The 24,356-nt window shown below is 31.3% G+C and overlaps 2 protein-coding genes across 2 annotated transcripts; one reads left to right on the top strand and one right to left on the bottom strand.

Annotated features, from left to right (window-relative positions):
- Positions 1 to 1,315: 1,315 nt before the first annotated feature.
- Positions 1,316 to 5,855, bottom strand: LOC137820604 (probable beta-1,4-xylosyltransferase IRX10L). The gene is made up of 4 exons (XM_068624766.1): positions 5,168 to 5,855; positions 2,920 to 3,308; positions 2,511 to 2,752; positions 1,316 to 2,171 (listed from the first exon to the last, which is right to left on the bottom strand). Exons 1-4 carry the CDS (start codon positions 5,271 to 5,273, stop codon positions 1,658 to 1,660), a joined length of 1,251 nt encoding a protein of 416 aa, XP_068480867.1. The 5' UTR covers positions 5,274 to 5,855; the 3' UTR covers positions 1,316 to 1,657.
- Positions 5,856 to 15,963: 10,108 nt separating this feature from the next.
- Positions 15,964 to 18,614, top strand: LOC137821626 (uncharacterized). Its single transcript, XM_068626307.1, has 6 exons — positions 15,964 to 16,348; positions 16,827 to 17,085; positions 17,166 to 17,202; positions 17,903 to 18,008; positions 18,123 to 18,233; positions 18,316 to 18,614. Exons 1-6 carry the CDS (start codon positions 16,184 to 16,186, stop codon positions 18,430 to 18,432), a joined length of 795 nt encoding a protein of 264 aa, XP_068482408.1. The 5' UTR covers positions 15,964 to 16,183; the 3' UTR covers positions 18,433 to 18,614.
- The last annotated feature ends 5,742 nt before the right edge of the window (positions 18,615 to 24,356 follow it).

Here is a 24,356-nt window from a genome sequence, read left to right on the forward strand (position 1 = left end):
CATGTAGTTGCAATGATATCTACAATATTTAGTGGAATGGACACTTTTCTCAACATGGAAATGTGTTTGCTATATAAGGCCCCTTTCGAATATTTTTGCTCAATTTTCATTTAGAGAGGTATCTTATGTTTGAGATTTTTTGTTATAGCTATTCTCATACCCGTTTTTCTTTGGGATTGTTATCTCTCACCTTATTTAAAAATCTTTTAGCTCTTGCAATTACATAAACTTGACAACTCTTCTTAACTCGTCCAAATTGAGAGTTGTAACCATATGATGCAATGTTACTTCATGGTCAAAGTTTCTAGTATTCAAAGTAACCTTTCTGAGTTGAAGGCTATTGAAGTAAAGTGTAGTCTACTTATAGCAAATTGAGTATGAAACTTGCTACACATCAAAATAAAGTTATTGATGAGACAAATATTAACAAAAAGAAATATTTAGAATTTGATTTTGTAAATTATATTTTTTTATTTAAACCTACAAAATTGAAGTTGTTTTAAAAAGATTAATTTTCTTAATTTATACTTTGAGGTGTAACTTATTTAAGTTTATTTTGTTTGAAATACCAAATTTATTTACACTAATTTTTTATTATGCAATTTTATTTAAACTATACTTTAAAATTAACTTCTTTTATCTAAGTTTATATTTTAGCGAAATAGATTGTTTTAGACGGGTAAGTAGTGGTCCAACTCGTTGTCATCTTTAATTACGAGTATGTTGCGACAATCTATGTAATAGGCATCTAGCCTTATGAACCAAATCAATGTCACTCCTTAAAGAGTCAGGGAAATTATTTTCAACAAAAAAATTGAAAATGTTGTATATGAAAATTAAACAGATAATTAGTTTTATTGTTAATAGTAAAATAATTTATTTTATATTTGTAAACATTCTTCTTACATACATGAAATTGGGAAGAGGGTAGGACATAAACGGGTCAAATCAGATACCACAAATTAAATTTAAAATGAAGCAAATATAAAATTCAAAGACATTACATCAAAGAAAAGCAACACAAAACGCCAAAAACAACCCACCGTGTTGAAAGTTGATACTCCATTGCCAGCCATATCAAGGGGACCACCCTAGCTAACCACCAAATGAGCAACAATAATATCATCATCAAACCAGTAACTTTGCTTTCAAGAGTATCAATATCTTTATAAAGAAATGAAAGAGTGATTTGGAGAACAAAAACAATTCGAAGAAGTTCTCCAAAATACAAAACACATGATAGATATAATCAATTATTAATCCACTAAGAATAATTCCGTATTCTAAAGTTTAACTACCATCATCACAACATGCATACCAAAACAAGAAACCTATAATGTATTGATGTCATCTTGATTTCCATAGTTTGTGTGCTAGGTCACTACTCACTATAGCATTCAGTTAACAAGCCAACGACTCCTATTGTCTGTCTGTGTGCTAGGTCACTGATTTCCATAGTTTTTGTATGTATACCATTTGAGCAAAAAGCTGAAAAATGGATATTAAATGATCTAATGAATGGTCTGAGAAAAACAATCAAGATTTACAAGGGCAACAAAAACCAGCATCTCAATTTCCAACCCCACCTATGCACACTTGGAAGTATAGACCAAAATATGTAAAGAATCCTGATTGCCCCAGATAGCTGTTATAACTGCTACCAAGGTTTAAGGTCCCCCACAGGGCCAGCAGTCCAATTCAAGACCTTCTCCCGTGGTTTCAAGAATACACTTCGGTCGTGCGGCAGTTTCCGAGCAAGGCCATTCAAAACTTGATGGAAAGCATCTCCGGGTTGCACCGGTTGAGGGAACAGCATAGCTTGCTTCATGGAAGGGTTGGCAAGCAATCTCTGTTTCCTTAAGATAACTTCTGGTGGAATAGATGTGAGTATAGAGTCTAGTTGAGGTACATCTTTTTCATCAACAAATACACCTATCTCCTCCCATGGGATTGCATCAGCAAATGGAAGAACAATATCATCTGCAATGATCACTGGGATGCAGCCAAATATCACAGCTTCAACCAGTCTTGGACTCCAAGGGGCCCACCCAAGCGGACACAAGCAGAACACGGCTCGCTGCATGTCCTCGTAGTATGTTGTTGGATGCTCTGTGGAAATGTCAAAAAGTGGATTGTCCTTAAAATTCTCCCACACTGCTGCTCTTGCACCTCTGTAACATTCCAAAATGAAGTCAGTTTGAGCCTTCACCATCATTTTGTTGCTTTTGGTATGAAAGCATGAAGACATGGAACCAACTTCATGCATGCTTAAATTACTTGGTTTTCAGTCAGAATATTAGAAATAACCAATTGGGTCATGAATGTAGTTGATCTAATTATGCTTGACTAGTTTCAATAACTGAATACTAAATAAATGTTAAGCCAAAGGATGCAGTTAGCAGTCTTATGTAGACATGATACAAAGTAAATGAAAACTGAAAAGCTTCACATGTCACATTTCCAAATCCACTCCTTTAAGTTTGTGAGGTGTAAAAAAATATCGGACCTACCTTGCATAGTAGCCACCTTCAGGGTCATTTCCAACATCATAAAATAGTCCTCGGAAGTAAACAAAAACAGACCTAGGAGTCTTTTCAGGAATTAGGTGTGCGTGCATTTTCTGTGGTGGGGCATATGGAGGAATGGTGATTGAGCCCTCTTTCAGGCAAACATGATTCCTCTGTCCAAATGTTTGAACCAAGGTAGCACGCTGCAGCAATGGAAGAATTCCTCTTTCTATTGCTTTCTCCTCCTGGAACAAAATAACAAGGTAAAAATGCTTGTTACAATATCCATGTACAGCTTTAATAGAGGAATTCAAGGTGCTTCTCACCAAACATAGCATAATTTTTTTGAATGCTCAATTGAACTATTAGTTATGTAAATAACAAAATTGAAATGGTACACTAAATTTCTTACTTGATAATGGAAGCATGCCCCAAAGTCATGAGGGGTTACAAAGAAATGATCTGCCCCTTCTGTTCTGTTCCAGTAAGGCCAGTTTGAAGAAATAAGCTGTATGGCACTTCGCATCATTCGTGGTGACTTGAAAGGTAAAGGGAGGCCATTTGGTGTCAAGTCACAAGTGGTGTATACAGGAGTGTAAAACCAATCAGCTTCTTCCGGATTAAGGGTTCGGACAGGGCTAGATAATAGAAACCGGTGCATAAAGATCTCAGCAGCAAACATATGAGTGAGGCATCTAGGGTCCTTTTGTAGAATTTTCTTATTATATTTGCTTGGAAGTTCATAAACAAAAACTTTCAACCTTCCCACTGGATCATCTTCTAACACGTCACCAGCACTACCTACAATTGGTTCAACCACAAAATGCTTAGTACTCTCATTTTTTTTTATCTAACTACAATATAGCGGTTTCAAAATAGATAAAACCACACAAAGAAGTCAGAATTGCTTAATGCAAGTCATTGAGAAATAATATAAAGAACGAAACTTAATATTAACCCCTTGAAATACATGCAACCAGGTAAGGAGTATATATAGCACTCTGTTTATGTGTATGTATCATCAGAGTTTTACATAAAAATTATCTTTTTCACCATATTCCAACTGCTTCGTCATTGGATTTTAATCCAACATATGCTAATTCCTCACAATCTCTACACCATCATAACATCTAAGTATCTACACAGTTAGGAGCAGCATCCGTTAGTGATAGCAAATGCATGTAAAATACACTCATTTTTCTCTTAGCTCGCCTGCAAGAAGAGGGGTACAGAATTATAAGGTTTTAATTAATGAGGTATTTTGCAGAATTTCGAACTTAATTTACATTTTAAAAAAATTTAGACACAAAAGGTTTATTATTTTGCTGTAATTCTAGCAGAAATGAAAGGGATACAGTGGTCCTGCTTTTGCTTTGATTCCAGTGTGAAAAAGTATATGAGAAACCCTTTATGTAATTCAGGAGGATCCCAAAATTCAGAATGACAGTAACCTTCTGGCATATTCTACCTTTAATAATGAAGAATGCTTGAAAAATGGCATAACTTCAACCTTAACTTAAAATGACAGTGATTTGCTCCGCTACCAGCGTAAGAACCTATTCATCTTCTTGGTGAGTTCGATCGAGTATGAGGGATGCAGGGACCTATCAATATGTTTCTAAAATGCTATAAGTATATTTTACATGGCTCATCGGACAAATATCTTTTTGCAAGCAATATCTTAAAAGCATCCTCCATGTGCACATATATGCTTCTTCCAACCTCTTAAGCTGATTGCTAGTACTGGAACACAGGATGTTCGTTACAAATTAAGAGGACAACAACACAAATCTCTATGAAACAAACTGGTTTTCCTTCTCCTCCTCATACTATATTACGAAGTACTGCATTGCTAATAAAGGTCAGATTCAAAATCAGGCCAGGGCATGATTTAAAATAAGTCAACAAAGTTCATCAAGATCTCCTGCCAATCCATAGAACCGTACCAAAGTGAAAATTGACTAAAACACAACCCTACATTGAAAAATAGCCACTTCCAGTGTACGGCTTCTTCAAATTCTGGGACCAATTTCAACACATAACTTATTGTACCTGGCCCTAGATCCTCATGCACCAGATAAGAAGCTGTTTTAGCATTGCCATATATTACAATATAAACAACTAAACAACTTCAGTCCCTGAAATAGATTATACTACAAAGAACTGGGGTCGTCTGCACCCCCAAAATATCAAACCAGAAATTTTTTAGGACATAGTAATAATTGTTTCTAATTTGGCACTTCCCAATTTTGAAATGGCCATTATAAGAATCTAAATCACTACATGCAATGCTGAAGAACAAACATTCTGTGATTGAAACACTGAATGGAAGAATAACATGTCTAAAACAAGTCAACAACTTATGTAATAAATATTTTCCGAAAATAAACCCAAACCAAAGTAGATCTTAGCTAAATCCACTCTCACAACCCACAAAAACACACCACTGAAAACCATAACAAGAAATTATCAAACCAAATAAGACAGCAAACCGGAATGAAATTCACCACAACTGAAATCTCCAAGACCCAAAAATCAACAGAAGAAAACCAAACCAATCCAATCCAATCAAATCAACAGAACACTGGATAAATCGAACTCAGAAGGAATGTGATGAAAGAAGTAGAAAGGGAGCAAAAGAAACTTTGAAGAACCCCCACCTGAAATTCTCTCAGTAGGTCGATGTCGACCCAGCTCCACAGCCCCAATTGCAAGAACAGAAGCAGCCCAAAGAAGGCAAAGGAACCCCACCTTCCAAAAATCCATTTTTTTTTTCTTTTTTTGTCACCCCAGAAAATCCTTGATCCGATTAACCTCGGTGGTGGCTGCAACTGCAAAGAAAGAGAGCTGAGATTATAAGGCAAAAAAAAGAAGTCAATTGTGGTCAGCAGAAGAAGGTGGCGAAGGCGATGGTTAAAACGTCACAAGGGAAAGTGGTTGCGAGAGATTTCTTGGCAATGGAAGAAAGGGATATGTGTTCTTCCCAGCAACAATGAGAGAGACAGAGAAAGATACGAAAATATTATTTGAGGGACCAAAAGAGAGTGGATTTGCTTTGAAGAAATAAGGACAAAGGGTTTTTCCTTAGTGAAACAAACAATATGGAAAATGGGTTATTGCTGAAGATTTTAGAAGAAGAAGAAACTTTTGCCAAAATTTCCTGAATATGTCTGGTTTTCTTTATTCACGGTTTGATGAGAGGTCCATCTCAGAAACCATATTAGGCACCAAAATTCAACTACGTCACGCACACAGCCTGTGAAGTTCAACCATTACTTCAACATAGTTGCTTTTGCTTTTTACCTGGGTCAGTGTGTGTCACTGTGTTTTGAAATTGAACCGTGTCATAACCTTAAGTATAACAGAACCACGTTCTTGTAACAATTTGTTCTCAAAATTATTACAGCCATCAAATTAGTGAGTGGTTTTCTTAAAAGAGAAATTAGTAAATGATTGAATTCAAGGTAATAATAAAAGTTTGGTAAAATAGTCTCTTTGTCGCTTTAAACTTTCATCAATTCATGTTAACTCACTTTTAATCCTTAATAATAAAATTTAATTTGAACTTTTTATAGGAAAAAAAAAATACTTTACATTAACTTTACTCAGAAAACTAATCTAAATGTCATTTACCTCTTTACAACAATCTTTGGGAAATATTTCTATGTGTTTGAATTAGAAACTTCTATAGCATTTAATTAGAGTTCATTGATCTTATATTTTATTCTTTAATTACTCATTATTATTAATTTTATTATTTTAATGATCATACATTAACAATGTATAATAATTTAATTAAGAGTTTTATATTGCTATATATTTAATCACATATCATTAAGAAAAGTTCAATAATTTGTCTTTCTTAGAAAAAGGTAAAAATATTATTTTCTATTTCTGAAATAAAGTTCACTTTTTTATTTCTTTGACCTTATCATTTTCTTATTCACTTTATTGTCTAGTAACTCAAATTTTTATCATGTTTGTCCTTCCGTTCTTATAATGTGAAATTATATTGGCAGTTTGTCAAAACCTCACAATAGAACACATTTAAAATATATTTTAGAAAAAATTATTGTAAAATCTTATTTTTCACTCTATCACTTATACGTATATTTTTTTTTTTCTCTCTCTAAGTATTTCCTTTACCTAGTTTTTCTTTACCTTAATCTTTTTAAATCTTATCTCTTTCAAAATTTGATCGCGTTTTGTTTAGTCATTCTATTAAAGATCATCTTAGCTTATGAGTCTTCCCTTAAAGCTTTTAGATGTTTGGTATTCTCTTGCTTAAACTAGGAGTTTCTTAAGAGTGAAAAGTTCTAGATAAGCGAAACTACCTTAGATGACACTACAAGAAAATCATTAAATAGAAACTAATTTTAGAGACCAAAATAATTAGTTACTATATTGACTAAATTAGAGACTAAAAAAAGTTATTGGTCTAAAGTAGTTTCTATTATAATAAAAATTTATAAAGTACTTTCTAAATTGATATTTAACCTACCAAAATTTTAGTTATTAACTACTTTATATTATAAACTAGTCTCTATTAGTCTTTTAGAGATTAATTTAGAATCTAAAATATTAGTAGCAAAAACTTTGGTAGTTAATTTAAATACCAATTTAGAAACAATTTTATAATTTTTTTTATTAATAATTGAAACCACTTTAGATATTAATAATTTTGTAGTCTCTAAAATATTATCTAATTTAGTAAATATAGTGACTAATTATTTTTTATTTATAAATTTGGTTGCTATTTAATGATTTTCTTATAGTGTGATTGTAGTGTATGAATTTAAACTAGAGCGTTTTGTTTGAAGATTTTAGTAGAATAATCTTGTGTTGTATGTAGAATTTGAAGAACTTATGTTGCATGTGTTTGACGTTCTTCAGTTGCATGTAGAATTTGAAGAATTTTTGTTGCATGTACATTTGACGCTCTTCAGTTACATCTAGAATCTAAAGAACTTTTGTTGTATGTGCATCTGCCGTTCTTCAATTGCATACAAAATCTGCAGTTCCTTTGTTATAGGTAAGTCTGATACTCATTAGTTATACATTGAATTTGAAGCTTGTTTGTCTGCATGTTTATGTTATTCTATAAATGTATGTTTAGTCTAGTACATTGCTTTGCATATTAAACTAGAGTTCTTCCTGACTTGTCTAAGTGGAATCTTCATTTCTTGTGGAATCTTCATTTCTTGTAGTATTAAAAGTAAAGTAAGTTCATTATCGTACTTAAAAGGAATAAACCCATGAAGTAGGATGGGAACATTATTCGAACTTCAAAAGACTTAGCTTAATAAAGAAGGGAGTCTTAGAATTCATGATTATTATCAAAGCCCACCTAGAAGGTCTAGAAGAGAAAGTTGCAGAGCTAAAGCCACCTTACTTTCATGGGAAAATGTTGAAATCTACCTCAATTTGGAAATGAAGGTAGAACAACTTTTTACCTATCACCAAGTTAGTGAGGAAAGAAAAGTACCATTGACCACTTTAAGCTTTCAAAATTATGCTATGTATTGGTGGACTTCCTTAGAAAGAGATAAACATCCCCATAATGAACCTCCAATATTATATTGGAATGATCTTGAGAGTGCTATGAGGCAACACCATGTTCCTTCTTATTATAACCAAAGCTTATGGATAAGCTCTATAGACTCCATTAGAAAAATCTGAGTGTAGAAGAGTATAAACAAAAGATGAAGTTATATATGATAAGGACAGAGATTAGGAAAGAAAATAATACCACCATATCTAGGTTCTTAAGTGGTCTCAATCTTGAGATAAAAGCCAAAGTTCAATTTTACCTTATAGAGATTTAAATGACTTAGTCCAACTTTGCATTAAAGTTAAACAACAAATTTTGAGAAAATGATCAAGTTAAAAACAATTCATACTTTGTACCTTATTACAAGGATGAGTTCCAAGGGGAGGGGGGAGCATTTAAAATAAACATCAACAGAACCTTCCCAAAACCTATCTAAAGATAAAAATGAGCACACCTCACACACTCGAACTAGAGATATTTAGTGTTTTAAATATCTTGGAAGAGGTCATATAGCGTCGGCAACAGAGGACCTACTAGATTGAAGCGTCTCATTGAGACGTGTTGCTGGTGAGAAGACACATGTTAACATTGACGTCAACACTGGAATGACTTCTGGTCCTAATACTGAGACGTTTAACAACTATCTTGGAGTTGTTTCTCCTTAGAGGCTCTCCATTTTGATTAATTCATGGGATGATGTGTTTGGGAGGATGTTCGGGTAAGCTTACATTATTATCGTTATCATATAATGTTTTTTAATATTTATTGATTAATTTTAATTTGATGATATTAATTTTAAGACAAATTTGAAATCCCTAATGTGGAACCGCTTCGATCAAAGATTATATCCAATATCGGACTTAAATTTCGTCAATTTAAGTCAACATTGACGATGAAATATATTTTTGGCAAGCTTAAAGGAGAAAATCCTTGTTTAAAGTATAAACATATTGATGAAGAGACATGACGTCTTTTTGTTCAAAGTCATGAATGTGAAGCTTGGAAGATAAGTGAAGTTACTTAACTATTTTTATTCATATAACATTAATAACTTAATATTATTTAATTCACTTTGTTTATTTCATTTATGACACGATCGTCACTTCTCCTCCATCACCACCTTTGTGCCATGTAAAATGGAAGATGACTCGAATTAAAAAGTCGGGTACATTTAGTTCTGAGCAATCAAAGATAGTCTTAGAAAAAATTATAAGTTATTTTTATCCTCTTTTGCATTTATTTTAAAGCATTAATTATATTAAAAATTTATATGGTTTTGGTCTCTTGTAGGATTCCTTGGTTGAGGAAAGCTCCCAAGGTAATTTTGTCCCTAAAGGTCGTCGCGATATCCTGGTTGAAGCAATTGGACGACCTAAGCATTGTGGTCGTGTTCGTGCAGCTAGAAAAGGGTTGAAATTAAACTATATTTTGGAGTTGCACCACGACACTTATCCTCCTCCCCCAGAGACCAAAGCATAAATGATGAGTAAGATACATCAAGAATTAATGGAGGAGATGAGAAAGGAGGCTGATCCGATGCGGCTAGAGTTGCGACATGAGTTTCTATCGCAACAAGTTTGTGCCGAGCCGGTTGAGGTGCTTGTTAGTCCCATTCCAAAGAGCACAAAGGGGATTTGTGTGGCTCCTACAACATCAGGGGAGGATATCATTGGTGAGACGAGCCAATGCGAGCTACTAGTAGAGGGGGACATGCTTCCTTAAATGGTGGCCATTGGAAAAGTCTATCAAGAGGCCACCACATAACGTTCCTCTCTCCCTTGATGTGGCGAAGGTAATAGTTGAAAGAGTACGAGTACCTGATGCTCGTGTTCCACTACCTTCAGATGAGGTAACAACTATGGCCGATGCATTTTAGACATTCATAGACTGGCTTAGACACCTCATTCGAATTATGCCAGAACCTTCGGTAATAATTTCATTTCATTATATTAAATTATACTTATATATTACATCTAATTTAATACAATTTTTTATTTTATTTTGTAGAAGCCTCGTCGGAAACCAAGTCCGAAAAGGAAGCATGAGGTTCTGATTGGCGATCCTATAGCTTCCTTAGCTGTAATTGCTAGACAAATTGGTCGAGACCCTTTGGAAGTTCCGTGGGATGATACGTTTTTTGAAATAAACATTGACATGCCACTGTACATATACATGTCATATTTGTTAGAATTTGTAGCTGGGGATTAGGAGCTCAATATAAATATAATTTATTTTTTTATGATGTAAGTATCTTTACCTATATTTCAATTTACTTTATGTTAAATTATTATTGATTATGCTTTAACTAATAACTTGTAGGTTTTTGAATGGAGTTCCTCTCACTTAGAGGAAGGAAAATGTGTATGGATTCTTTGATCCCGCATATACTAATCCCATTGGAACAAAGGCAACTGAAACCCAATCATACATTACTAACACCCTGGAAAACAAATTTATTTATGCCCTTATATTAATGAGTAAGTTTAATTATAAGTCGTCAATTATTACTATTTCATGTTTTAAATATTTACTAACTCTTTTTATGGATGATATAGGGGTCATTGACAGTTACTTATCTTATCAATGGTTGAAAAGACTGTTGTGTGGTTATGTTCCCTACACAAGAAGTCATCCACAAGTCTGAAGAATATCATTGATAGGTAAGTACACTATAAAATTAACTCTGTATGTTACTAATTAAGCATCTACTAACGTAGTTTTTTGTATTAATCGATTCATGGCGTGGATAACATCCTAAAAGGTCGATCCAATTCAAATTTTCAAAATCTGGATTGGATAAAACTAAAGGTTTGTAATTTTTGTCTTTCTCTTTTCATTGTTTATCAATATTAACTTTTACTTTTATTGAATTATAGTGTAATAAAAAACCAAGAAGCTATGAGTGTGGCTATAACATTATGCAATGGATGGTTACCATTGTAAGACTAGGCCTTAAAAGTGGCATGAGGTAACATGATGGTAAATTATTTTTATAATTCTTTAACATATATGTATCTTAAAAGTAATTTATGTCAACTGTATTTTGTAATGCAATTCTTCACGGATGAGCGACCAATGTCTTCGGAACCCATAGCATATGTGAGACATTCTTGGTCCACATATTCCTAAATTTTTATAACTCTAGGATAACTAATGAATAATGTAAGAATGAGATAGATAGATAGAGATATATTAGTAGTGTTTGTAATACATTTTTATCAATATATACAATTTGATTCTGAATTTATGTATTTGTCTGGCTGGGTTATAATTGAACAGGTCAATTTATATGGGAATTAGCATTAAACAAATTGTACTAAAAAAACACAACCATATACAACGACGACTATTTACCATAGCTGCATTCTTAAATCCAGCGTAAAGATTTATAAATGCGGCTATTTACCATAGTCGCATTCGTAAATGCGATTTATAAATGCGGCTATGGTAAATAACCGCATTTGTAAATGTTTTACTCCTTCCTCTTCAAGATCATTCAGAAGCATATAAGAATGTGCCTATTTACCATAGTCGCATTTACAAATGCACCTAAATAGCCGCCTTCTTATCTATTGGATTTAAGACTATGTGTACATTAAATGCCGCTATATAGCCGCCGTTTTAAATTTAAAATAGTCGCAGTCTTTTAACCTTTCTGCACCAGTGCCCCTAGGCTACCGCTCTCCTCTCCCTTTTCTACCCCTCTCTCATCTTGCTCTCCAAGTCACTCCTTCCTATATAAAGGGTGTCTTCCCCCATGTATTTACAACATTGAATTTTCAATAGAAAGAGAAACAATGTCAAAGTGTTTAGTGAGTTGAGTCTCCTATTATCCTTGGGTCTTATATTGAGTGCACTACACTTCAAGTGGTGGCTCTATCCTACTCATCTTGGAGTATCCCATCCTTCAAGTGGTGTGACAACATCTCTTCTCCACAAGTTTCCATAATCTCTTTACCTTTTTCCTTCATTTTCTTTACGCCACTTTTCTTCAATTCTTTATGTTATTGTGTTCTTCTTTCCCTTTTTGGTTTTCATTATGTTTTCTTTCCATTTTATGTTCTTCATTTCCGCCCATCATCATCATCATCTAAATCACCATATAATTGTGTTTTCTCTTTGCCCTCTAGAAGAGAACCTTCACACTTACTTAACCACTTGGTTAAGTTCGTGTCCAGTGACAATCTTCTTTGGGTTTCTCACCATATTCTGCTTAAAAAAAACATAAAAAAAGTGAAACCCATAAAAATTTGCAATCCTAAAATTAACTCATGTCACCTTTTAAATGAAAACTCATAGGTCATTGGGCAAAGTGTTTTTATGAAAAACTTCTACTGAAGTAGTCAATGAAAGAAAATTTTGTTTGCTGAGTGACCAAAAGTAGTGGGTTGTGCTAATGTCTTTGGTTGGATGAGCAAAATGCTAGCTAGGCAAATTTCATCATGTGTTAAATTCGTTGGGTGAGACAATTGCTCACTGGGCGAGAGGGTGTTTTTTGAACTTTGATAAAAACATGTTTTTAAACATCTCTAAATGCTAAAATGGGTTTATCTTTCACTCAATATTTATATTTGACTAATATATTGTATTTGAACATTTGTATGATGTTATGATTGGTAAATTTCAATTTATTAGTATTTAAATTAACCTGGAAGTATATGTATGAATGCAAATCATTGATGATTTGGTTGTGCTATAGCATGTGTTATAATGTAAATAGAGTTTTTACTAGTGCGAGTATTATGTTGAGATGTTAGGAGGATGCATTGATTTTTGGACTCTATAAAAGAGATGTTCTTGCTCTCCCTATACATTGGAATCACATAGATGAAGGTGGCCAAGCGTTAAGAGTCAAAGAAGATTTTTATGACCTATCTTGTGGTGTGAAAAAAATTGTATTAGGTAGGTCATAAGGAATTTACCCTATCATATGAGGATGAATTTTTCTGATGTTGACACTTTGTTATGAGGATTTCTTAGTGGTGTGACATGTGTAGGTCTCTGAAAATAATTTTAACGCACAAGTCTTTTGGAAGTAGAGTCAAGTGTTTGTTTTGTATGTTAGTGGATTTCTGACATGAGTAGTGAATGTTATATGAGAATTGAGAATAAACACTTGATTATTGGTATGTTGTAGTTTGAATTATGAGACATGAGATGTTTTTTTGAATGTTTATCTATTATATAATTATATTGAAAGTTTTAAAAATACTAGTTTACCCTACTTTCTTGCTTCTATTTATTTTCTTATAATCTATGAGCGCGTGTTACGTGGTTGTAGAGGCCACTAAGTGATAGATCTCAGCAATAAAAAGTTGAGAAGTTAGTATAGATATTTGAGAAAGATTTTTGTCTTTGATGTATATATTTAAAAACCCTATTAAAAAGGATATTATTTTGTAATACAATATTATGAACATTAAAATTATATATATATATATATATAATTGTATAATATAATATTTATGTAAAGTATTTGGGGATGTTATATGATTGAAGGAAAACAAATTGTTTTTTTGTGTGTGTGAAATCCAATAAAATTGTAATTGATGACTCAAATCGAGATGTACAATGTTATTTTATATAACATTGTAAAATGAAAAAGATTGAACGAGCTTTCAATCTACCAATAAGTGTATTATTTTTTATAGTGTTTATCTTTGACAATATGAGTATTGAGGGAATCCTTCTTATGTGTTTGAAAAATGAATGTATAGATGTGTGAGAAATGAAAGTTTATAATTTAATGATAATTTTTGCATTTATATTGGTCTTTTATGAGCCTTGATATACATTTGGAAAACATTTTTTAATATATTATACCTCTAGAAATTGGTATATTTATTTGGAATTAGTTTAGTAAACATGTGATATGTTAGAGAACCTCTTTATATCTTTTTGGTTGCTAGTTCATGCATATTTGATTCAAGCCTTCAGAGAAATTGAATGCAAAGTTTATAACTTAAAACTCCTTTAACATAAATGACAAAGAATGACTCAAACAATAAGTAATTTATTCAACGAGTCTTATAATTCAAGCAACAACTTGTCATTCAAGTAAATAAATGACAAAATGCAAACTTTTTAATAATGAAAGATATTGAGAGAATGACATTGAAACATATATGAAAAGGAAAAGATAAAAGTGTTTCTTGTTAATATTTTAGGTAAGGTTTGAAAAAAAGATGTAAGCTAAAATTAAATTTAGTAACTGTCGAAAAAATGATGAGCTTTAAAAGAAAGATTATAAAAATAAATTAGATGTTATTATTATAGATGGAATTAGAGGGAATATTTTGAATAGCTGCACGAAGATAACAAACACATGGTGTTGCTATACTTTGAATCCTCCAAGTTGTGGACAATTTATTGGCCACGAAACCATTTACTTCAGTGGAGGACCATAACCATATTAAAAAATCTAAAACAATATATCATCACAAAATATTTATTTTTCAATTTTTTTAAATAAATTATAATATATTTATTTATTAATTTATTTATTTCCAATCCGTGTATTTCTGGCTGGAGGTATTGCATCTTCAAATCACGTCCGCCACTAACCAACCACCTTTTCAATATTTAACTTTTGAAAATGATATTATACATATCATTTGTACAAGTATAATTTTATTAAAATAGTAACCACCAATACATGGAGAATAATATATAAGGAGATGAAATTAAATTATTTTCTAATATTATAATTTTCATGATAAAAATTATGATTTATTATTTAATTATTTACTACAATTATATTTTAATAATAAAATATATTTACAAAACTTTGAATATATTCAAATACTAAAATATATATTTGGTGAAAAAATAAATCTATAATAAATGTGTTCAACAAATTAGTTGTTAACTTACAAATTTTTCAAAGGTTCAAGTTAATAAATTAGTTTATTAAACTAAAAGTGTTTGATAGAATTAATAGATATATTAATTAGTAAACATAAAATAACATAATTATATATTTTTTATTATATAAATAAAATTTATATTTTTATGATTTTTTATTATGTAATTATAATTTTAGATTTAAAAAAATTATTATTAAACTTTTAGTGTTTTTGTTTATTTTTAAAAGCTGTATATTTTTTTGTTATTTGAATAAATTATTTTATTCAAACTAATTGATCTAATGAATAACTTTTCAATTTAAATTATTTCATATTAATGTTTTTTTACAAATTTTAATGTGTTTACTTTTCATATAAAATGAAACATTAATCTTTAAATTATAATGTTAATTTTTTTTTAATTTGAACTACATAGAAATTCAAAAGTATCTCATCAAATATATAGTGTAATAACATAAATAAAAATATTCAATATCTTTTTAATAATACTTTATATTAAAATGGTATTTATCTCTATAAAATTAAAAGTAGATAATAATAAGTAAAAAAATATTAAAGATAAAAATAATGCAAGAAAAAAATTATAAGGAATAAAATTTAAACGATTTGAATTACTTTGTAATTTATTAACTGCAAACTTATAAAATAATTTACTTCATAACAATTTATTACAATATTTTATGAAGATTAAATTAGTTTATGAATTAAGTAGCTTGTTAACCTTCTCTATCACCATTAATATTTCTCAAATTCAATAAGAAAGTTATTTTTTACTCAATATATTTAAAATATAATTGTAATCATTATTGCACATCCCTTGCCCAAAAAGTCCAATACTTTCTATTTTTTAGAGGTCTACGTCTATTGCCTCAATTGTACTCAATTCTTATTCTTATTTATCCTTAAACTAAAAGCTTAATTCTTGTCAGTACAATTTTTGTAGGCTATATTATAAATATTGTTAAATATAGTAACTTTTAAAATTATTATATAGAACTAAAAAATAACACTAAAAGCTGGTATGATTTGATTTTAGATTGTAACAGATCGAAAATGAATTAATAAATTGGCATCTGAAAACAAGATTGGGTAGTTGAACATTCAACCACTACTGTGAATACTAACCGCTGTAATCACCAGAAAGATTTTCGCATTTAATAAGGAGAAAATAAGACACCTTTTTCCTGTCTCCATGTTCGTGTGAGTCGAACACCAGACACAAATTCGAAGAAAAAGTGTTGAGGCAGAGATTGAAGAGAATGGAGGGTGTTGTGAGCCCTGAAGAACCATCACAGAGGTCACCGTTGGATTCCAGTTCCAAACAAGACACAACCAATGAAGTATTGAAAGACAGCACTGATGCCGAAATCACCAAGATTCGTCTCATGAGGGCCTTTGTTGAAGCCCGAGATCCCTCTTCCAAGGTACCCACATGCACAAAACCATTCAGAACAGCTCAAGTTGCCACCTTTTCTTGCAACTGTCATGGTTTTATGAAAGTAGTGCTGCATTTTCCTTACCATTATTGTGGATCATATGCATAAAATAAAACTATCTTTCTTCTTTACCATACTAGTTTTTTGCATAGCTAATTTCTGCCCAAGAATCTATGGTTCAACCTTTCGAACATGCTTTTAGAATTCAAAACTTTATTTGAGAGATTCGAATTGGGTTGCAGTTGGATTTACAGCAATGTTGGTATATACCTGAATAAAACTATTTGTGACCCTGATATTTCCAATCAGAATGGAATGCCCAAAAACGAAAATTGACTTTTATTTGGAACTAGAAGTGTAGTAACTAAAAAAATGCAGAATTGATGATGCCGAAGTGGTTTTGTTCCCCTACCACTTGGCGGATTAGTTTGGAATTGAATTTGGTTGAGCTTTGGTGAGTGGGCAGGAAGTGGATGATTTGATGATTAGAAGATTCTTGCGGGCTCGTAATTTAGATGTGGAGAAGGGTTCGGCGATGTTCCTGAAGTACTTGAATTGGAAACGTTCGATGATTCCAAATGGTTATATATCACCATCAGAGATTGCCGAAGATATTGCACAGGAGAAGCTGTTTGTGCAAGGGCTCGACAAGAAGGGTCGACCTATAATTGTTGCCTTTGCAGCAAAACATTTTCAAAACAAAAATGGTGCCGATGGATTTAAACGTATTATTCTCACTTCAGATCCATTGCAATTTGCATTTCAAGTCCTCTTACTTAATGGCAAGTACTTTTTCTGTATGCAGGTTATGTAGCCTTTGCTCTTGAGAAGCTATGTTCAAGGTGCATCCCTTTTTCTCTGTTAATTCATTCATGTGCACACTAAAATGTTGAGTTCCATACTACTTTAGTCCGTTCAATTGATCCTTCTGGTCAACTTTAGTAATTGACACTACTGAAAAATAAATGAATTATTAATTTTGGTTATTATAGTTCAATTTGATCTGCAACATGTTGTCAATTTCTCATACCATTGATGTCACTTTTATGAACTCATAGTATTAAATTTGGTCGGTACGCAACTTGTCCTGATTGACATAAAGACTTGTTGGGTCTTTTGACGGGTGATTGACTAGAAATATTTGATGTTAATGAGCAATCAATCAATCTAATATAAGAAACTAGGACACAAACTTCAACTCAAAATTAAGACAGTGAGATTGTGGATTTAGGTCTTCCCTTTTATATGTTACTCAAACTTCTCATTTCTAGAGGCTTAAAACTTGCAATTAGATACCTACAAAACACTAATTTGAGGGTAACAGAAGCATGGGGGACTACTAAAGGAGAAAACTAAAATCAAAAGTTCTATTTGAACCAAAAAGTTCCACAAATGAATTTGAGATGTATGTGCAGCTGCATTTTGGAGTATAGACGTGAAATTGATGTTTTGGTCCAAAAGTTTAGTTACAACCTACACTGAGAACTGTGAATATCATTAGAAGATTGTAAAGATTGTTAATATGCCTATTTAACATGTCAGGATGCCACCGGGCCAAGAAAAGTTTCTTAGCATTGCAGACATTGAAGGATGGGGATATGCAAACACTGACCTTCGTGGATACCTTAATGCTCTATCCATTTTGCAGGTTTAAGTTTTCCTCCATTCATCAACCACTTTTCTCCACAAATCATGTGCATAATTTGTGTTTAACTGAAATCTGAAACATCCAAACCTCACATGTCCCTTTTTCTGACTGCAGGATTGCTACCCTGAAAGATTGGGAAAGATGTTTATTGTACACGCACCTTATTTGTTTATGAAAATTTGGAAAATGATTTACCCTTTCATTGATGACAACACCAAGAAAAAGGTGACACGTCAAATTCATAATGCATGTTATATTTGCTTGAGATGTTGTAGGAGCATATTTTGAATGCTGCAGTTGTGTGCAGATAGTATTTGTGGAGAACAAAAAGCTGAAATCAACATTGCTAGAAGAGATAGAAGAGAGTCAACTCCCAGATATATACGGAGGCCAAATGCCGTTAGTGCCTATCCAGGATAGCTGATTAAACCATACTTTTTAAGGCTTGTTTGCCAATTTAATCTATCCAAATAATTTCAACTTCTGTACCAGAAAAGTTAAATACATATTGGAGTTCTGTAGTTTATCAGATTAGGATATGCATATAATCTATAATCTATGATATTCATTGCTTAGTGAGGCTTATAACAGGCTATTTCACAAGAACTTTTCTTTGTATGCTATTTGCTACGTCAAATTATCATAAAAGTATCTTTCCAAAAGTAAAACATTGTTATTAATGACAAAATTCATACACATATAATGGTTTGTTTGTGTTTTGTCCAATCATACCTAATGAGTTGGAATCTACTTAGCCCCATCCATACTTATAGATACAGTATATATAGTCCATAGTGAAGAATTTATACTAAATTAGTGGATTACAAACTCTATCCCATAATTTTGGGTCACTCCTGTATATGGGTGTAAATTTTCTCCCATTTGTTAATCAACAATGAATGCAAATATAAACTTGCTATTCTTTCACTTTTTCTGTCATGTATCAATTTTCTACCTCTTTAGAGATGGAACAATCCTGAATTTTATATTCAATAACCAATTTGGATGTACCTGATTCGCTGCAAGTCCAACTGCATAAAAACAAAGGTGCCTTGTGGAATATTTTATTTGATTAGGCCTTCAAATATTAAGTGTCCAAAAATTTTAAATGGAAAAATAGACTATTTCAATGGCACCATTTTAGTAAGCAGTGGCAAAGATGACAAGGCTTGCTCGTGTCACCATGGCAGAATCATAACTAAATTTCAGTGTTACAGACAAACTTCTATATTCGTGTGAAATTGATGAACGATGTCCTACCTTGATACTATTACATGGATTTGTTGATTATTTGTAGAAATTTAAAACTAAAGAGAAATATAGAGGAAATTGAGATTGTAGAAGACTTTTTTTTGAATATTTTTATATCTAGTGTATGTATGATCTCAAAAAAAAAAACATAAACATACATACAAAGAATATAAAATACCCAAGCAAATAAGTTAAAAAAGACAATAATATATAAAAGCGTTTCAAAACAATTAGAAATAAAACTTCTAATGTAAAATATAATACTTAAGCTGATTCATGCGTTAGTGTGCACATATACCATTATTTTGTGAACACCATCGTCATGACAACCAAATTATAAATAACATCTAGATGAACTAGTCAAAACAAAATTTGATATAAACTTTATTCCATTAAATGAACTAATATCATATGAACTTCTATCACATTATCCATAACATTAAACACATTTATTACATCACATTATCCATAACATTAAACACATTTATTACATCAACATAGGTTAATGAGGAGTTCTATCTCTCATCAAAGTTCTACATTCAATTTTATAGTGTAAATACAAAATACACATCATAAAATGATCTTGCAATTTATATTTCTCACACACATTATATTAAGGAGAGAAACACTTACCTAGATTCACAAGATACTCAATGTGATAAGTTATTCAATCTTGTGTCTTGATAATTTTCTTTTCAATTTCCTTTTTTTGTCAGAATCTTTCTTCATGATTAATGGTGAGCAATTGTTCATTGTAAAGACAAAATTCTTATTTCTTTTCTTGTGTCAACAACCATCAAATTGGTTATATTTTTTAAAAAGGTAACTTCTCATACTAAGCAATATGTCCTTTTATTTTATTAAATCACATTTAGGCCATAACTACATTTCACACGAGTCACATTATTTTATTTACTTATTTTTCTAACATTCGCTGACTTGACTCATGTGATATGGTAATACTTCATGATTTAATAATTACATAAATCATAATGCGCATTAAAAGACCTTAAATGAGTTGGTTTCATCATTAATCATAATTAAAGATATAAAAATAATAAGAGTGATGATGGTTACATGTCATCCAATAAACATGTTCCCTTCCATGTATTACTATATTATCTTTCTCCTTAATATGACTTTACAATGAGAAGTCCATAATAAGTTCAAACATAATGTCAATCTCATCAACAATAACATAATTTATAGTGCCCATATACTTTACATGGCAAGTAAATACTTTAGGCAATAACTCTTTTGTTAAATGACCAACAATAATAAAATTAATTAATTAATGCTAATATGTTCCGTTAACACTTTATATCTCTGTACACTTCTTTAACAAAAAAATATTTCAATTCCATATGTTTAACACATTTAAAATACTCGTCGATTTTAGAAAGAAGACAATGTAGAATTATCACAATAAATTCTTAGTGGCTTGACAATATTGTCAACTACTCCAAGTCCTAAAATAAATTTCCGCAACAAAAATTAGCCTGAATTGTGACATCAAAACATGCCAAAAATTTAGCCTCCATGTTGGATGCACCAATGACCAACTACTTCACACTTTTTCGTGAAATTGCTCCTCCAACCAAAAGATTTACATAACTAAATGTAGACTTTCTTATATCCACACAACTAGCAAAATCTGAATCTATATATCCAATTACCTCAACATTATCAAATTAACTATAACTAAGCATTTGTTTCAGTGTCCCTTGCAAGCATCTTAAGACTTTCTTTGCAGCTTTTCAATGATCCAATTAATCCTATATTACTTTGGTATTTACCAGACATACCAATTGCAAAGCTAATATTTGGTCTCAAACATGTTTGAGCATACATCAAACTCCCAATAACATATGCATAAAGGATATTCTCCATCGATTTCTATTCCAAATCATTCTTTGGACATTGCATAAGACTAAATTTGTCTCCTTCTATATTGGAACGAGAGATGTTGAACATTTATCCATTCTAAATCTATTTTTATAAATATACGTTTTATGAGACAAGCCTAACAATTCTTATGATCTATCACAAAATATTTCTATTTATATCACATAGTATGCCTCAACCACATCTTTCATTTCAAAGTTGTTAGAGAGAAACTTATTGGTCTCACTTAATAAAGCAAGATCATTAGTTGCAAGCAATATATCATCAACATACAAAATCATAAAAATAAACTTGCCTTCATTGACCATCAAATATAAACACCGATCATCACTACAAAAAAAAAATCACTTTGAACAACCACCAAAATCAGTTGCTATGCACATTGGCAACCTAAAGATCCTGCCACCAAATAAAGATGGCAATGAATACCCTAATCTCAAAGCACTTATCGATCGACTCATAGATCAATCGCAATTTAGTGACCAAAATTTTAGTCACTATTTTGTCACAGAAAGTTTGGTCACCAAAATTTTAGGAGATCAATTTAGCGATAATTTTTTGATAGGAAAATCGGTTGCTAAATTGGTCACTAAAGTAAAAGGAGATAGCGACTATCGCTTTTTGTCTCTAATGGGTTGAAATAATTAAAATGAAATAAGTTACGATGGCTAATTCGATGACTAAATTTGAGACCTATAGTGATCAAATTCATTTTGATGGCTATTTTTTTTAATTACAGTGAGTGATCCTATTTTGGTTGCTAAGTGCCTGTTTGGATCAGGGGGTGGACTATTCCTGCGGACGGAAATGAAATGAAGGTGCACCCATTGTTTGGATCTGGGGATGAAGGAGGATGAGGGAGCGGGGGAGTGATGGGTGGAAGGTTCAGGCTTCTTCTCAAAGCTACCTAAGGATGTCTGCAATTATGCATGTGCCCCCATTTTTTTTATAAAATCTGCTATGAATTAATCACATTTAATTTTGTATCTATTTTTTTAACTATCCCATGCACATATAATAAAACATAAAAAAATAACTAAAATTGTAAAAAAATTTATATATTAATAAAAAAATTAACTATATTAATAATATAAATATTAAAATAATGATAATAAATATTAATTAAAATCATTTCAATTATTTTAATTTTATTTCAAATAAATTGTACACACCCAAAAAAAATTAATCATTTATAATAAAAATAAAAATATTAAATATATTTCTAATAAAATAAAGATGCCTATATATATTAATAAAAATAGTATAAAAATTTAGTTAAATTAATTTTTACAAAATATTTCATATTTTATTATTTAAATATTTTAAAGATAAGAGTAAATTTGTAAATGTATATAATTTAAAGAATCATAAATAATATTAAAATTATCTAAATACATTAATTTACATAAGGGTAAATTTGTAATCTTACAATTTACACACTTCAAAATAATTCAAAATATCCTTACAACCATCACATCACTCACATATTTCAATAAACTTTCCTCACATATCCATTCTAACATACCCCAATCCAAACAACCTCAACTTTCTTCACACTTTCACTCCCCCACACCCTCAACTTTCCACTCCCTCACACCCTTTAATCCAAACAAAATCTAAATGTTGGGTTGGTCATTAATAGCGACCAAGCATATTTTCGATCGTTAATGAAAGGCTTTGTAGATTTAGCTTCTAAATCATTTTCGGTGGCCATTTTTATATGTATTATTAATACTTATTTTAAATGGTATTTCGACCTATTTATAAACAATTTTCAAACCTGCTTATAAGTACTCAAAATTCAATCAACCTAAACAGAAATGAACTCTAATACATAATTTAGGAAATTATTGTAAGCAAGTTAAAAGAGTCAAATCTATTATACAATTTAACATACCACTAATCTTCTTTTGCACTATTATCTCTAATGTGGTTTCCTTTATGATGTCCACTAGTAGTAGGATCTAAACGGTCTGACATGGAATTATTCATTTGAATGTGTTGTAAGACAAGTTTCATCTACTCATCTTGTTGGAAGATGTGTTCACTTTGCTCTTCATGATTTTTCATCAATTGCTTCATCTTTTCTTCTAGTGTCCGCTCCTTATCATATTTTTCCATAAGTTCAACATTTAACTTGTGAATAGTCTCACAAATTTCTTCAATTTGATGGACTACTGGAGTTTGGCTTGTAGGATTTGAGTTTAGGATTTAGGGTAGCACTTGTGGAACTATTAAACTTTTTGCTCAATACACAATGTCCAAAGACATTTCCTTTTTTATTTCCACCTCCAACAACATTCATGTATATTTCAGTGTCATCAATGGAGGAAACATGAGATTTTGCAAAGATGAGCCTTCAAGCATCTAATGTTGTTGTGCTTCTTCTCGATATTGCTTATATTTCTCTTGAAAATGAAATCAAATTGATTATTGTGAAGAAAACATATAGTAAAAATTAAATTTTAACTTAAAGTTTAAACACACCGCAAGCTCACGGGTCTTATCATTGACCCATTGTCCAGTCTTCAATTCCATTGTCCAACCTCCTAAGCAGTTGGTTGTAGTTCAAGCTACTTAGTCTACATAAATTTAATAAAAAAATGTAATTGAATAACTAAGTCTAATATATTGTATTTAAATTAAATTTATAAAAACACAAAAATATAATAATATTACCATTTTCTCAAAGTGAGCTGCAGTAGATATGGAACCATCACAATAGGTTGATGCTTCCTTCTCAACAACCCAATTTCTCTTAGCAATGACACTCTTGTTTTTGGAATTCTATAAAACTCTAATGTTGGTCCAAGGTTACTCAAACAGGTGGTGGAAACCAGGTCCATTTATCTTAACCATACCTAACTTTGTTCTAAAGATACAGGAGCTTTTGTATAAAAAATTAATCTACTAAGTTGGTCTTGTTTCGAATCCCACCTATACTCTTTCTACATGAAAAATCAATTAGAAAACAAACATTGTAGAATAATAAATAACATTTTAAATGTAATTATAACTGAAATTATCTTAAAACTCTCTAAACCATCAATTTTCGAGCTGAAAAAGAACCTTCCTTCAAGTGGGACTGGGTTCATCATATTTTTACTTGATGATTCATGAGATTACATTGGAAGATCCATTTGGTGGTACAAAACTGTGTTCATCACCCCATTCAAACAAAAAGATTTTAAA

This window comes from Phaseolus vulgaris, chromosome 9 (assembly GCF_000499845.2).
Source record: "Phaseolus vulgaris cultivar G19833 chromosome 9, P. vulgaris v2.0, whole genome shotgun sequence".
Classification (NCBI taxonomy): Eukaryota; Viridiplantae; Streptophyta; class Magnoliopsida; order Fabales; family Fabaceae; genus Phaseolus; species Phaseolus vulgaris.